The 14,863-nt window shown below is 37.3% G+C and overlaps 1 protein-coding gene across 2 annotated transcripts; it reads left to right on the forward strand.

The window, feature by feature from the left end:
- Nucleotides 1-1,464: 1,464 nt before the first annotated feature.
- On the forward strand, nucleotides 1,465-11,842 carry LOC125468190 (ankyrin repeat-containing protein At5g02620-like). Of its 2 annotated transcripts, XM_048580645.1 has the most exons (6): nucleotides 1,465-1,664; nucleotides 3,672-3,888; nucleotides 9,569-10,039; nucleotides 10,162-10,311; nucleotides 10,474-10,925; nucleotides 11,015-11,842. In XM_048580645.1, exons 2-6 carry the CDS (start codon nucleotides 3,723-3,725, stop codon nucleotides 11,642-11,644), a joined length of 1,869 nt encoding a protein of 622 aa, XP_048436602.1. In that variant the 5' UTR covers nucleotides 1,465-1,664; nucleotides 3,672-3,722; the 3' UTR covers nucleotides 11,645-11,842. The 2 variants fall into 2 exon arrangements, with proteins under 2 accessions (XP_048436602.1, XP_048436603.1); XM_048580646.1 differs by lacking the exon at nucleotides 1,465-1,664 and having other exon boundaries at nucleotides 2,461-3,888.
- The last annotated feature ends 3,021 nt before the right edge of the window (nucleotides 11,843-14,863 follow it).

Below are 14,863 nucleotides of genomic sequence, written 5' to 3' on the forward strand. Positions count from 1 at the left end.
TGCTTAAACAAATTTTTTTTGTTTTTTTCGGTTTTTTGGGCCATTTTTTTTTTAATTCTTAAAAATTTTTTTTTTTTTTTCTCTATAAATACCTAAACCATTCATTAAATTTAAGTTATAGTTTTATTGGTTTTTTGGGCCAGTTACTGTTGTAGTTTTTAAATTTAAATAATAAATTATGTTTGGCCCTCAGTTGGAGACGGTTTTTTGTGACAAGGCTAAAACGAGCCCTACGGCTCTTTGGTCCTCGGTTGGAGGCGGAGGCAAATATGGCCTTGTACTGTTCATTAAAATATTAATATCTTAGAGGCCCAGAGGGTTAAAACGAGCCCTTTGGCCAGCCCTCGTTTGGAGATGGCCTTACTAGTCTTCGCCGACCGAGACTACTTTTTCCACGGCCCTCCATCGGGTCTTTAATCAAAACAATATTATTAATTTATTAATTTCAACGTTTAGCAAATGAAAAAATATTGTAAAAATGTTACTCGGTATCACATATTTGCAACATCTTTCTAGAGATAAGATTCGCATGCGTTGACAGACTCTATCTTTATTAGAGATATTGTACAAATGATGATGCAAATAAGTGGTAAGTGTATCATTACTAAAAAATGTAGTGCTATCTACACATTCATTTTTATTTGACTAAATTGGATTAATGTCTATGTGGTGATATGGTAATCGGAAGATAGCCTTCATGATGAAAAAATTCAGATTTAAACCCTCGTGGTAAAGTCCATTAGAATTCAAGTCCAAAAGTAACATTTCCGTCCACTCTCCGTTCACCCATCCAACTTCATAACCAAAAGGGGAAAAAAAAAACTCATTCATCCAAGGTTATGAATTCACAATCTGAAAAAATCAAATCCCTACTACTTTCCTAAATTCCAAACATATGACCAATTAATTCCGCGAGGAGAGATGTTATTGTAGAACTAGCTGACATTAAGAAGATAACCACGATGCTTCCCACGTAGAAGAGTTGGTTGCCTAATAAGTTGATTGCCTGATGCAATATTGTGCCAAATTGATACATAAGTTCCTGCGTTCTCTTTGCAATAGCTGCTTCCCTACATGCTGAAGAAACCTGGACGGCGAAATGGATAGTCTCGAGAGGAGATAGAGGAAGAGGAGGGAGCCCATGAAGGCGAGGATTATGGATGTGGTTTGGAGGAGCAGCATGGTGGTGGCTTTATAAATTTGGTGGATTATCTTCTGAACATCTTATCACTACGGGAATTATTAATCCAATTTAGTTTTTTATTTTTCATACATTTTTTTTGTTAATTTATGTTTTTTTATCTTATTCAATTCATTCGATCTGACAATCAAAAATTAAGAAACTTGTATAAAAAAATAAAAATGGGTGTTTACCACCTAAAAACCCCATGCATGGAGTGAAGGTAGCCACATATTAAGTCTTGAAAGAATCTTTGTAAGTTTCCTAGCTCTTTCCCACTAAAGCAGAGAGAGAGAGAGAGAGAGAGAGAGAGGCCTCTTCGGGCTTGAATTTCAAAATCTTGATAACTGATAAGCTCTCAATATATATACACAGGCACAGCTAAGACTTCTCTCTCTCTAAACTACTGTCCACTAAACCAAGCCGGGGAAGAGTAGCAGTGTCGCTGTGTAATTAGCTCCAGTTGGTTCGGTGCTGGAAATCTGTAAGTAATATTTCTATAAATACATTATATCAATCCATGAATTCTTCTCCAGTTCTCCTTGTTCTTTTCTTTTTATTTGGTCTGCTGGCTCTCTTTTTCTTCTTTTAGTTTACGGAAAAAATGATAAAACTCTCCCTCTAATGTTTGTTGGTCCAACAAAATTTCCATGCGTATATTCTTAGAGTTCAAGCTTTCGTTTATCAAAATTAATAATAATGATCTTAAACAAAAAAAATTACCTGCATGATAATTTTTTTCGAACAAAACAAAACAAATATTATCATGCAAGTATGTTAGATCGCTATTTTTCCTTGCATAATTTCCGTACACTCATTATTATCTTCATGTTTTTTGTAATCCAGTACCTTGAATAATCATATATATGTGTGTGTGTGTGTGTATTACTTGAATACATATTTAGTTTTTCCTTTTTACTTGTCAATCTTGTACGTACCATTACATGGCTTAATTAGCAGCATAACAGATTCACCATGCCAGTCTTGTTGTAAACTATAACTTGTAAGAATAATAGGCAAAGGATGACCAATGGTTCTGGACCAAAAGGAGGACTAGGATCCGGATCCTTCTTCTTCTTCTTCTTCCTTCTTCATCTCTGCAGTTTTGCTTCTGCTTTGACTTCTTCTTCAACTCTTCTTCTTCAAATCTGCTTCTTCTTCACTTTTTCTGTTTGTTTCTCTAGAAACTTCTACACACTCTTTTTTAGAACAAGAAGCTGGAGTATCTGATCAACCACTACCACGAAGTTGCCGATTACCGGCTCCGGTGAAGCCCGACTCCGGGGAACTCAGGCTTTAAAAGGATCTGGAGGATCCGGATGGATGAGATCCGGAGAGGATCCAACCTTGCTGTGTTATTTGATTCTAATGGCTCTGTCTGTGCAAGGAGATTCTCCCTTTAATGGAGTCTTTTCTTTTCTATCAAAAAAAAAAAAAAAAGACTCGCTCCGGTTTTAACTGCTCATTTTCAATGGATTTTAGTGAATAAACAATTTTTTATTTCAAAAAGTAATAAAATAAAAAAGACCCCCACCATTGCGAATAGGGCCCGACATGTGTTTTTAGTGCCGGACAGATGACTGGCTCTTTCCATAACATTTTGGTACTTCGTCAGCCTAACGTAGGGGAGTGACGTATAACGGTACAAAAGAGCGAACCAATTGTGTTTGTCTTTTATTTTTCTTTTCTATATTTTAGTTAAATTGATCTATGAAATTGTTATAATTCCTTACTTTAGCCTTTAACAATGAAAATTGATAAAAATGATCCTAAATTTGTCTACCGTAAATTATTTTGATCATTCTAAGAAAATAAGTCAACATATATTCTTATTAAATTGTCACGCGAATAGCTACGTGATCATCTTTTTAAAGATATTTTTGTCAAATCAATTATTCTATGAAAATAAGTCAACATATAATCTTATCAAATTGCCATGTGAATAGCTACGTGATCATCTTTTTAAATATATTTTTATCAAATCAATCAATTCACTTAATAAAGATATTGACAGATTTTTCACATAAGGGTAAAACAATTTACGGTGGACAAACTCATGGATCACTTCTATCGGTTTTCATTGTCAAGAACCAAAATAAAGAGTTATATCAATCTTGGTGTCTATTTTGGCTGAAAAAACCTTTCTTTCCTAAATGACCAATATACTACATCTGAATTTCTGAAAGAAATACACTAAAACTTGTTTTCTTAAATAAAATTAAAATTGTTGCTTAGTACTACAACTTAATTAATGGCACTTTTAAGTAAGAAATCTTGAGTTCAAATATTATGGATGACGAGTTCGATATATTCTATCTCATCTTAATGTAAATACATGGTTGTATTAAAAAATTGACATTATGGGTTATCTCACTCTACTAGTGTAAATCAAATCACTTATTATTGGTTATCTCGCTATTTAACTTGTAGTTAATGCTTTAGAAACATCCTACATTATAAATTACTTGCTAATTCAGGTTTTTCTGTGTAGATATAATAATTACAGGCGTTTACGTTACTTCCACAAGTTCAATTAGGAAAAATGTCTAGTCCACGAGCACAAAGTATACCAGCTCCAACTGGGATTCAAATGGCGGCAGTAAATGGCGCTCCGGTTGCTGAAAATGTCGTCATTGGCATTCCCGCTTCTACAGAACCCATTCATCAACCGAACCATCCTTCACGTCATCTACTAGAAAATACCAATAGTACGTGCGATCTTCCTCTTTAATGCGCATCCCATGCATATATGATTCTTTTTTTTTCTCTTATGAAGAGATGCAAGTATGATATGTGTGTGTGTGTGTCTATATATATATATGAGTGATAGTTTACATATATTATCCCGGAAATATGGCACAAGCACAACCATTGTATTTGCATGTTGGTTAATTAAAGTGGCAAAAAAGTCAGCAAAATTATTTGAACTGCTATTTAAAGAGTCATCAAAGTGTTCATAAGAATTGCTTATAGTTTGTTTTAGTTGTTTTGTAGTTTGTTAGTTTGGTTAAGGGCATAAGTGTAATCTGTTAGAATGCCCACAATATATATATCAGACTTTGTGTAATTATCGTATTGTATTGAATGAAAGGAAGATTCACTTTCTATATGGTATCACGACCGTCTCGCCTCACGGCCTTCTCTCTCTCGATCCTCTTCGCTTTCGCTCTCAATTTCTGATCTTTCTCTCTGAATTTTGTTGTGATTCTTCATTGTTCTTCTTCGATTGTTGCTTCGATCTTGTTGTTTGGTGTCTTTCTCGCTGCAATCAGCCATGGCGACTCCGTCCAATTCGTCTTCTCCCCTTGAGTCGGTGCAAGCTCCAAACCCTAATTCGTCAAATTCTGCCATGTCTTCGTCTTCATATGCTTCTCTGACGATCCAAAACATTGGAAGTATGGTGCCAATTAAACTCAAACGCTCCAATTATCTCCCCTGGCGTGCATTATTTGCTCCAATTCTGCGCAGGTATAAGCTCCTTGGCATCATTGAAGGTACTGAGGTCTATCCATCACCTCTTCTTTCTAATCGATCTATCAATCCCGACTTTGACATTTGGAATGAGAAAGATCAGAATCTTCTCATCTGGTTGAATTCTACTCTGTCTGAAGAAGTGATTCCTTTCACTGTTGGTGTCTCGTCGTCTCGGGATCTATGGATCAAGCTTGAGCAGCGCTTTGGAGGAGTCTCTGATGCTCACATTCATCAGTTACGATCTCGTCTCCAATCCATTCAGAAAGGTTCACAGTCAATTTCTGATTATCTTCAACAAATCAAGGAAATCTCTGATGCCTTGATGGCGGCTGGTGCTCCTGTCACAGATCGTGACCTAATTGCGGCCACACTGGCTGGCTTACCTGATGAGTTTGAATCTTTTACTGATTATCTTCTTCTTCGTCTTTCCCATACAACTCTGGATGAATTGCATGGCTTACTGCTCACCAAGGAATTATCAATGACTAGAAGGAAGAAAGCTGCTTCCTCTAACACCACAGAGCCTTTCCATGCCTTTGCTGCTCACTCGCTGCCTCCTCTTTTGCCTACACCGCCACCGCACCAAGCTTTTGCTGTTCAATCTCAGTCTTCTCGCGGTCATTACCGTGGTAGTCATCGTGGAAACTATAGAGGCAATGCTCGTGGACATCGTGGCACTTATAAAGGTACAAATTTTCGTGGCAATTATCAAGGCTTTCGTGGCAACTCTCAAGGCTTTCGTGGTAACTCTCAAGGCTCTCATGGTATCCAGTGTCAAATCTGTGGATCAAACAGTCATGAGGCTATTGACTGTTTTGATCGAATGAACCCTGATATATTTGGCAAAGTTCCTCCTGCTAAACTTGCTGCTATGTGTGCACAATTTTCATCAAAGCCCACTCCTTCTTGGCTTATTGATTCGGGTGCAACTTCTCACATTACAAATGACATCTCTAACATTTCATCTCCTACTCCTTACCGTGGTGAAGACAAGGTCTACATTGGTGATGGTAAAGGTTTGCCAATTACCAATGTTGGTTCTTCTTTTTTACATACACCCTCTGCTACCTTTACACTGCAAAATGTTCTTCATGTACCACAAATGCAGCACAATTTACTATCTGCATATCAATTTCTCAAAGATAATTACTGTTCTTTGACTCTTAATTCTGATGGATCCTTTGTAAATGATCGTTCTACGGGGAAGACGCTTTTGCGGGGACCAGTTAAAGATGGTTTTTATCCCCTGCAATGTACATCTCAGTCATCTCATCGCTCTGCTACTTCACCTACTGCCTTAATAAGTGTCAAAGCACCGATTTCAGTTTGGCACAGTCGACTTGGTCATCCTTCTTCATCAATATTCAGGCGTGTTCTCTCAACAAATAAGCTTGCTCTCACAGGAAAGACTTCAGTGGATTTCTTTTGTTCTAACTGTGCTCTTGCAAAAAGTCACAAGCAGCCGTTCAGTTCTGTTAGTTCTACTTCTTCTTCTTGTTTAGACCTTTTACATTGTGATCTCTGGGGTCCAGCTCCTGTTATGTCAGTGAGTGGATCTAGATACTATCTGTTGATTGTAGATGACTATAGTAAATATAGTTGGTTCTTTCCTTTACAATCCAAATCTGCAGTGTATTCTGTATTGGTTCAGTTCAAGAGTTATGTAGAAAACCTTCTTGGCAATAAAATCAAAGTGTTTCGTTCAGATTCAGGGGGTGAATTTACTAGCACTGCACTACAGAATTTTTTCAAAACTCATGGTATTATACATCAATTCAGTTGTCCGCATACACCTGAACAGAATGGTTGTGCAGAACGAAAACATCGTCATCTGGTCGAGACTGCTCGCACACTTTTGGTTGCTTCTAATGTGCCTCATGTTTTCTGGGTAGAGGCCTTTTCCACTGCTATATACTTGATTAATCGCCTTCCAATTTCTGGCATGATGCAGTCTCCATGGGAATTATTATTTCATACTTTTCCTGATTATGGTCGGCTGAAGGTCTTTGGTTGTAGCTGTTTTCCATGGCTTAAGCCTTATACAACTTCCAAACTGGACAGCAAAAGTAAGTATTGTGTGTTCTTGGGGTATAGTCTTCAACATAAGGGATATCGGTGCTTGGATCCATTGACACAGAGGATCTATATATCTCGTCATGTTATTTTTGATGAATCTACATTCCCATTTCATCACTCTCACCCATTGTCCCCGAGTGCTTCTCAATTTAATACTGCATCTCCAGTTGTGTCTTCAGTTGATTTGCAGTTCACTGTCCCTCATTCTTCCCGATCCTGCATTACTAGTGCCTCAATTACTGTCCCACCTACTGCTCATATTGACTCACATGCTGCTCCTGTTGCTTCACATGCTGATTCTATTGCTTCACCTGCTGCTCCTGTTACTTCACATGATCTACTGGCTGCCACTATTGATTCACATGATCCTACTGTTGATTCCATTGGTCTTCCCATCTCGGTTCCTTCTGTCGCTTCTCCTGTGCCCAATACTCATCCTATGCTTACTCGGTCAAAAGCAGGGATCTTCAAACCCAAGGCCTTCTCGGCCACCAAGCATCCTCTTCCCTCTTCTATTGATTTTGTCCCATCTACTTATTTGCAAGCTTCCAAGCATGCTCACTGGAGAACTGCTATGCAAGAAGAGTTTAATGCATTGCAATCTACAGGGACATGGGTTCTTGTCCCCTCTTCTCCTCTTCACAATGTTGTTGGTTGTAAATGGGTCTTTCGGATTAAGAAACATCCTGATGGTTCTGTTGATCGCTATAAGGCTTGCCTTGTTGCCAAAGGCTTTCACCAACAAGCAGGCATCGATTATAAAGAAACTTTCAGTCCTGTAGCCAAGCCTGTTACCATTCGTATCCTGTTGTCTTTTGCTGCTCAGTTTCACTGGTTTTTAAATCAGTTAGACATTAGTAATGCCTTCTTGCATGGGGATTTACAAGAAGATGTTTTTATGCAGCAGCCTCCTGGCTTTACTGATCCCTCTTTTCCACATCATGTCTGCAAGCTTAAAAAGTCCCTTTATGGTCTTAAACAGGCTCCAAGGGCTTGGTTTGACAAGTTATTTCAGGTGTTGAGATCTTTTGGTTTTCAACAGTCTTCTTCTGATGCCTCTTTGTTTGTCTTACGAGCTCCCACCTTGGTGATCATCCTTGTATATGTTGATGACATTTTGGTAACTGGTCCTAATGCTACACTCTGTCAGCATTTTATCAACAAACTGAGCACTGTTTTTCCTGTCAAAGATCTAGGCTCATTGCATTATTTTTTGGGACTTGAAGTGCACCAGTCTCCTGAAGGTATATTCTTACACCAAGGCAAATATTTACTTGACCTTCTTCAGAAGACTAAAATGGATGGCGCTAAACCCTGTTCCACTCCCTTAGGCACGGCCAAACTTGATCATACTAGTTCTCTCTTGTCTAATCCCACAGAGTATCGATCCTTAGTTGGTGCATTGCAATATCTTACCTGGACTCGGCCAGATATATCTTTTGCTGTGAATCAAGTATGTCAATTCATGCATGCTCCGAGGGATTCCCATCTTCAAGCTGCTAAAAGAATTCTCTGATTTTTAAAAGGTACTCTCACTCATGGCTTATGGTTTAAACCCGGAAATCTGCACCTTACAGCATACTCTGATGCTGATTGGGCAGGGTGCACCTTTGACAGAAGGTCCACCAGTGGCTATTGCATCTTCCTTGGTTCTAATTTGATTAGTTGGAGTGCCAAGAAACAGCCAACGGTTGCCCGATCCTCTACTGAAGCTGAGTACAGGTCTTTGGCTCACACTTCGGCTGAAATAACCTGGATCTGTAAAGTTTTCCGAGATATTGGTTTTCAACTACCTCAGATTCCTCATCTCTGGTGTGATAATATCTCTGCAATATCTTTAGCTTCTAATCCAGTTTTTCATGCCCGGACTAAACACGTTGAAATTGACTATCATTACATCCGTGAGCTGGTTCTTGCCCATCTCATCAAGGTTCAATATGTTTGTGGTCAAGATCAATTGGCCGACATTCATACTAAGTCTCTGTCTCGGCAACGATTCCTCTATCTTCAGTCCAAGCTTTCTCTTGGTTCTTTTGATGCTTCCAAGTTCAGCTTGAGGGGGTGTAAAGAGTCATCAAAGTGTTCATAAGAATTGCTTATAGTTTGTTTTAGTTGTTTTGTAGTTTGTTAGTTTGGTTAAGGGCATAAGTGTAATCTGTTAGAATGCCCACAATATATATATCAGACTTTGTGTAATTATCGTATTGTATTGAATGAAAGGAAGATTCACTTTCTATACTATTATCTAATAATACAGAGTTTGTAAGATACAGGCAGTAGCATGAGATCGTAGACACTGATTGAAAGTGTGAAGATCAAGATATGGACTAAATGTCACCATGCTACGTTAACAAAGAATAATACCTTAACTATAGTATGCCATCCGTAAACTTAAGAGTATATTAGTTTTGATAATAATTGTGTCCACCACATGCGTGCATCTAATATTTTGTTCACTTGTGATTAATGTATTTCACTGTACAAACACAATAATAAAAAAAGTTTATTTTCCTCATCATCATTAAAATATCTTTGTAAAAAAGAAAAAAGATCAATCAAAATTTGGAGTTTGTTTTTCTACATTCATATGTATTGAACAGATCGGCCGGTTTGAATACTAGTAACCTCCTAATTAGAATGATAAATTGTCTATTTATTTGATATAAAGTGGATTTTTAGATGATGCGAAAGAAAATAGTTATAATTATAGCATTTATACTGCCAAAATAAGCTAAAAAACCAAGTGAAAGATTCAAGCGCGCAAACACACACACACATTACATTCAACAAATTAGTCATATGCTCAATCTAACTTCACCTCTCTTGCATCCAACACAGGAGATTCCTACTTGAACTTGTGTATGCCCCTCTATAAAGCTGCAATGAAAGGCGACTGGGATACCACCAAGGACATCTTAAATATCAACCGGGCACTCTTAACCGCTAGTATAACAAAAGGATGGGAAACTGTTCTTCACGTTGCAGCTGGAGTAAAGGACAATATTCACTTTGTGGGGGAACTAGTCCAAATGATGGATGAAGAAGACTTGGCACTTCAAGACATTAAAGGAAATACGGCACTGAGCTTAGCTGCTGCAACTGGAACCCTAGAAATTGCCGAGATTTTGATACGAAAAAATAGGTCCTTGCCAACAATTCCAGGTGGTAAAGGAATGACACCACTCTATGTGGCTGCTTTGTTTGGACAGTCTAAAATGGCGTGGTATTTATACGATAAAACATATGAAACGTTGAATGAAAAGAGCCGCAGATTTCTATTCTTCTGTTGCATCGATCATGATCTTTATGGTAAATACTTGGAACTTGTTAAACATTAAACACATCTTTATTTCTTGACTACTCTTGTTTTTAAAAATTGTTTGCACTCTTTCCAGCCCCCCCTCTTCTTTTAATCTTTGTATATTGTGCAGATGTAGCCCTGAAGTTGCTAGAAGATGATACTACATTAGCAACGGCCCGCAAAGGCGACGGTGGAACGGCCTTGCATGTCATAGCTCGAAAGTCTTTAGAATTTGGTGACCAAAGTACCCCTGGAATGTGTAGAAGACTTATGAACACATGTGAGTTAACTCTTCTTAAAATTATGATATCAAAATGTGATGAATTATATAAAAACAAACTTTACGTACTATCGTATTTGATCATCCCACATTAGTATGAAAATTGCATGTCCTTATGAATATCAACCTTGTTGTTTATGTTGTAACCATTTTAATTTGCAGTGAAAGTACTCCTAGGCATAAAGTTTTCTTACAAAAGAAACTTGAAGCAAACTGAAGCCTTGAAACTAGTCGAATGCCTTTGGAAAGAAATGTTGAAACATGACGATGATGAAGTCATGCGTCTGATAGGAGAACCTTCAGAATTACTATTTGATGCAGTGAAATTAGGAAATTATGAGTTCTTGTCCGTTCTTATTGACTTTTATCCGGAGTTGCTATCAGAATGTGACGACAACAATCAGACTATATTCCATATTGCAGTCTTGCATCGCCATGCATGTATCTTCAATCTAGTGCACGAGACAGGCTCCATCAAAGATATCATAGCAACATATACTGACAATGAGAATAACAACATTCTACATCTAGCAGCAAAATTGGCACCTCAAGACCAACTCAATCTTGTGTCTGGAGCGGCTCTTCAAATGCAGCGAGAATTAGTATGGTTTGAGGTATGATTAAATATTATTTTATAATCAACTTTAATCGCCTAAAAATTATTTGCATTCTTTAATTTCATTAATGATCATTGATGTGACAGGAAGTCGAGAAGATAGTGCAACCTCCCTTCATAGACATGAAAAATAACCAAGGCACAACACCTCGAGAATTATTCACTAGCGAGCATGAGGATCTATTGCACAAAGGAGAATCATGGATGAAGAGCACTGCAAATTCGTGCATGCTTGTTTCAACTATTATCGCCACTGTCGTGTTTTCAGCTGCATTTAGCATTCCGGGGGGTATATCTGATAATAAACGAACACCGAATTTCGTAAAAGAGACAGCATTTCTAATCTTCATCATATCTGATGGAGTAGCACTCTTTTCCTCATCAACTGCAATCCTCATGTTCTTGTACATCCTTACATCACGGTATGCTGAAAACGATTTTCTCAAATCCTTACCGTTGAAGTTGATGATCGGACTCACTTCACTCTTCATATCTATAACATCGATGATGGTAGCTTTCAGCACAGCCTTCTATTTATCTTGTCACTACGAATTGAGATGGGTTCCGGATCTTATATTTATATTTGCATTCGTCCCTGTTGCCTTGTTCGCTTTCTTGCAGTATCCTCTCCTGTCTGACATATTCTTTTCAACATATTGTTCAAGTCTTCTGTTTCAGCCAAGGAGGGATTTGATTTACTGGAAAGTCAAGGCCTAATTTGTAGAACCCTCTAACTGATACCTTGCCTCCACAATGATGTGTATATATGTATATGATGATTGCTCAAAATTGCATGTCCAATGCGCTTTGGTTATACCATTAAATGTTTTTCTTGAGTAATTTATTAAATTTGTGTTTTATTATGTATAACTGATCAAATAGATTTTATATCTAATTTATTTAATTTTTGACTTACTTATATTAATTTTAATGTGCATGACCATTAGAATGATGGAAGGCAATTAAAGGATGAGGCGCAAAATAATAAATTGGCGATTAAGCCTTTGTTGGATACGGAAAGGAAATGAAACAAAGAAAGACAAAATATACGGCTGGAGTTATGCTTGACATTAATATATCAATAATGGATTAATCAATGAGCATTATTCAAGAAGGATATAAAGAGAAGTTTTGCTGCGGCTGCAGCTAAACCATACCCATTTTATTGTTATTCTACAATGAAAGTCACTTTTCAAGTAGATTCATATGGAGAAAACTTAACTACTATATTTTCCGGTTAAGAGCACTCATTGTTTGTATCTCAGTTGAGTTATAAAAAAGAATCGAAATAGTAAAAATTGTATTTTAGTTGAGTTATAAAAAAGAATCAAAATGGTAAAAATTGTATAGTTGTATGTGGGTGGAACCCTGATGCTTTTATGTTTTTAATTGTTAAATTTTTCTTCTATAAGTTACATCTCATTTGGTTTTTTCTTTGTTTCAATTTTGATAAATTCTATATTGTTTTTCAAGGCTCTCTAAGAAATACGACACTTAGACTTAGAGTTTATACTGCTATGCGACACCTGCAGTAGGATTTAGCAAGCAATTCTTAGCGCCATTGCTAAGGGAGCGACTTGGCGAGGAGAGGATAATTTTTCTCCACCTGGTACACTCTTTCCATTTATTTGTATTTTGCGTAGTTGTTTGTATTAGTTTTAGTTTATTTTTATTTTATGTTTTTTGTACATTTTTTTCTTCTTTCTTCAATTTTCATGCGATATCATGATCACTGAGGTAGATTTGCTAACGTTCCAAACCTAAAATTGATATTTTGTTTGCAAATTTTTTTTTTTATAATGATAGTGAGTATATCAATATGGGTGACCGTGTAGTTATTAGAGGTGAGGAAAACCCTACTCTCGGAACATTGAAAGACTATTTGCATCCAACTTGTGTTTCATCTCCATGCATTGTTTTCCTTTTAGTCTGCAAAATTATGAATTTAAATATGGAATGGTTCATCTTTTTCCTATTTTTCGTGGTTTGGAGAATTAAGATCCGTATGTGCATGTTAGGGAATATGAGGATGGCGTTTGCATTTTTTATAATATTGCACCTGATCAATTTGATGGAGTGAGATTAATGTTTTTTTCCATTTTTGTTGAAAGACAAAGGAAAAAATTGGTAAACATCGAGCAATATTTGAGCAAACCATAAATTTCCAAATATTATGTCAACGATCCAAACTGTTCATCTTTCGCATCACACTAAAAGATGATACTTTGAAAATAGAATTACTGAAAATCCCTTACGGCGATCCTTGATCAAAGCGTAAATGAAAACAACAAACCGATGGTTATTATTGATCACTGGCGACTTTGCATTATGGGTACATGTTTTCGAATTCCATCCTGCACGAAAGTACGACCGTTTCTAATTATTTTTTTCCAATTTTTCCCAACTATAAATTAATTAATATTGTTTTTCAATTTTTTGCCCTTCTAAGTGAAAACACTATTCATAGTTGTTCCGATCCTTTTATAAACCCATTTTACCATATCAACCAGATCATATTGTACAAGATGTCATCTCGAGTGTCTTCGTAATTATTTTTTTTTGATATTTTTCACAATTGGAAAATTTTTATTATCAATTTTCATTTAAAAAAAATCATGTATTGCACATTTAACTCCACGTGGCAAACCCCTCACGTTGGAAAATATCAGGTGGCATTACGGTGGAGGGAGATAATGTGTGAGGATGCATATTAAAAGGTGGGGGCAAATCTGAGCCACCCACGTGGTCAATCTAGAGGTTGGCAAAGGAAAGGGGTGCATTTTATTAAACTTTTGGACTTCTTAACAGACACCTAATGATAGGCAGCCACGTGTCCAAACTAATGGTTTTCAGCTGGGATTTTTTTTTCCCATGGTTTAGGATTTTTTGGTCATAACGTTTCACAAGCCATCATCATAAACACCCATGTTGGGAACACGCATGGTGAGAATAACTACCATGATCGTCACCCTTTCGCATGGAGACCTTTCATGTTCTTTTGCAAGTCACTATAACCCTATATTTAGTGGTGGTTTACATTTGTCCCTCTTCACATAACCACACTTGCTCTAACTTCATTGAAAACCCAACTTGCAAATTGCAAGTTACTCTTTCACGATTTCAATTGCTCAAAACTTTCCAGTTTTTGTAACTTCTTCCTATCTCAAAGATCAATCTTGATACCCAAACTTGCTCCGTGGGCAAGGTCATACATGACGTCATTTGATCAGAAGGTGTTCAAGAAAGCCAAAAGTGGCGAGGTCATACACGACGTCGTTTGATCAAGGTGTTAAAAAAGCCTTCTTTGTGGACCATTTCGGATGGGGTTGGTTTGTGTTGGAGTTCAACGACAAGGATGAAGTGGATTACATCTTGGAGGAACGTCCTTGGTATCTGATGGGCTAGATTTTCCACTTAGAAAGGTGTATGGAAGAATTTAGGAAATTAAACCCTATATCTTACTTAAGGATATACGTTAAAATTCCTCGAATACCAATGCAATATAAGGAGGTGGACATCTTGAAGAATATCATTAAATGCATCGACTAGCTTGTGAGGTTTGATGACCCTTCTATCCTTGAATGGAATGGCTATAAGGGTGTTACCAAAAGTGGATGTTTGTCTCCCCCTTAAGCGGGTCTTGGTGGTGAACGGGGAGGATGACTTACGAACCTTCCTTAGTTATGAAGGTTTGTTTGAGGTTTGCTTCTACTGTGGGAGGAGAACAATAGAGAAATGGGAATGTGAAGTCGATGAGTTGGATGCCAGTTGGTTTCTGGTCAACAAGATGTTCGCCGATGAGCTAAACATGCTGCCAAATGGTTTGAAAGATGATTACTTGACTTTAGGGAACCTTGAGGATGATCTCACCTTTTGTTTCCCTCAACTAGCAAGGGTTGTCACAAATGGTGCAAAGTCCATATTGGGTCCGGAGGA

Source organism: the organism of the source record quoted next, unplaced genomic scaffold, assembly GCF_019419815.1.
Source record: "Pyrus x bretschneideri cultivar Hongxiangsu unplaced genomic scaffold, Pyrus_bretschneideri_v1 Contig154, whole genome shotgun sequence".
Lineage (NCBI taxonomy): Eukaryota > Viridiplantae > Streptophyta > Magnoliopsida > Rosales > Rosaceae > Pyrus > Pyrus x bretschneideri.

Excerpts from the sequence above, each read along its gene's own strand:
- LOC125468190 (XM_048580645.1), top strand. The coding sequence starts at position 3,723 with ATGTCTAGTCCACGAGCACAAAGTATACCAGCTCCAACTGGGATTCAA. Across the intron at positions 10,312-10,473 it reads TAGAAGACTTATGAACACAT|TGAAAGTACTCCTAGGCATA; the intron begins GTGAGTTAACTC and ends TTTAATTTGCAG. Across the intron at positions 10,926-11,014 it reads GAGAATTAGTATGGTTTGAG|GAAGTCGAGAAGATAGTGCA; the intron begins GTATGATTAAAT and ends TTGATGTGACAG.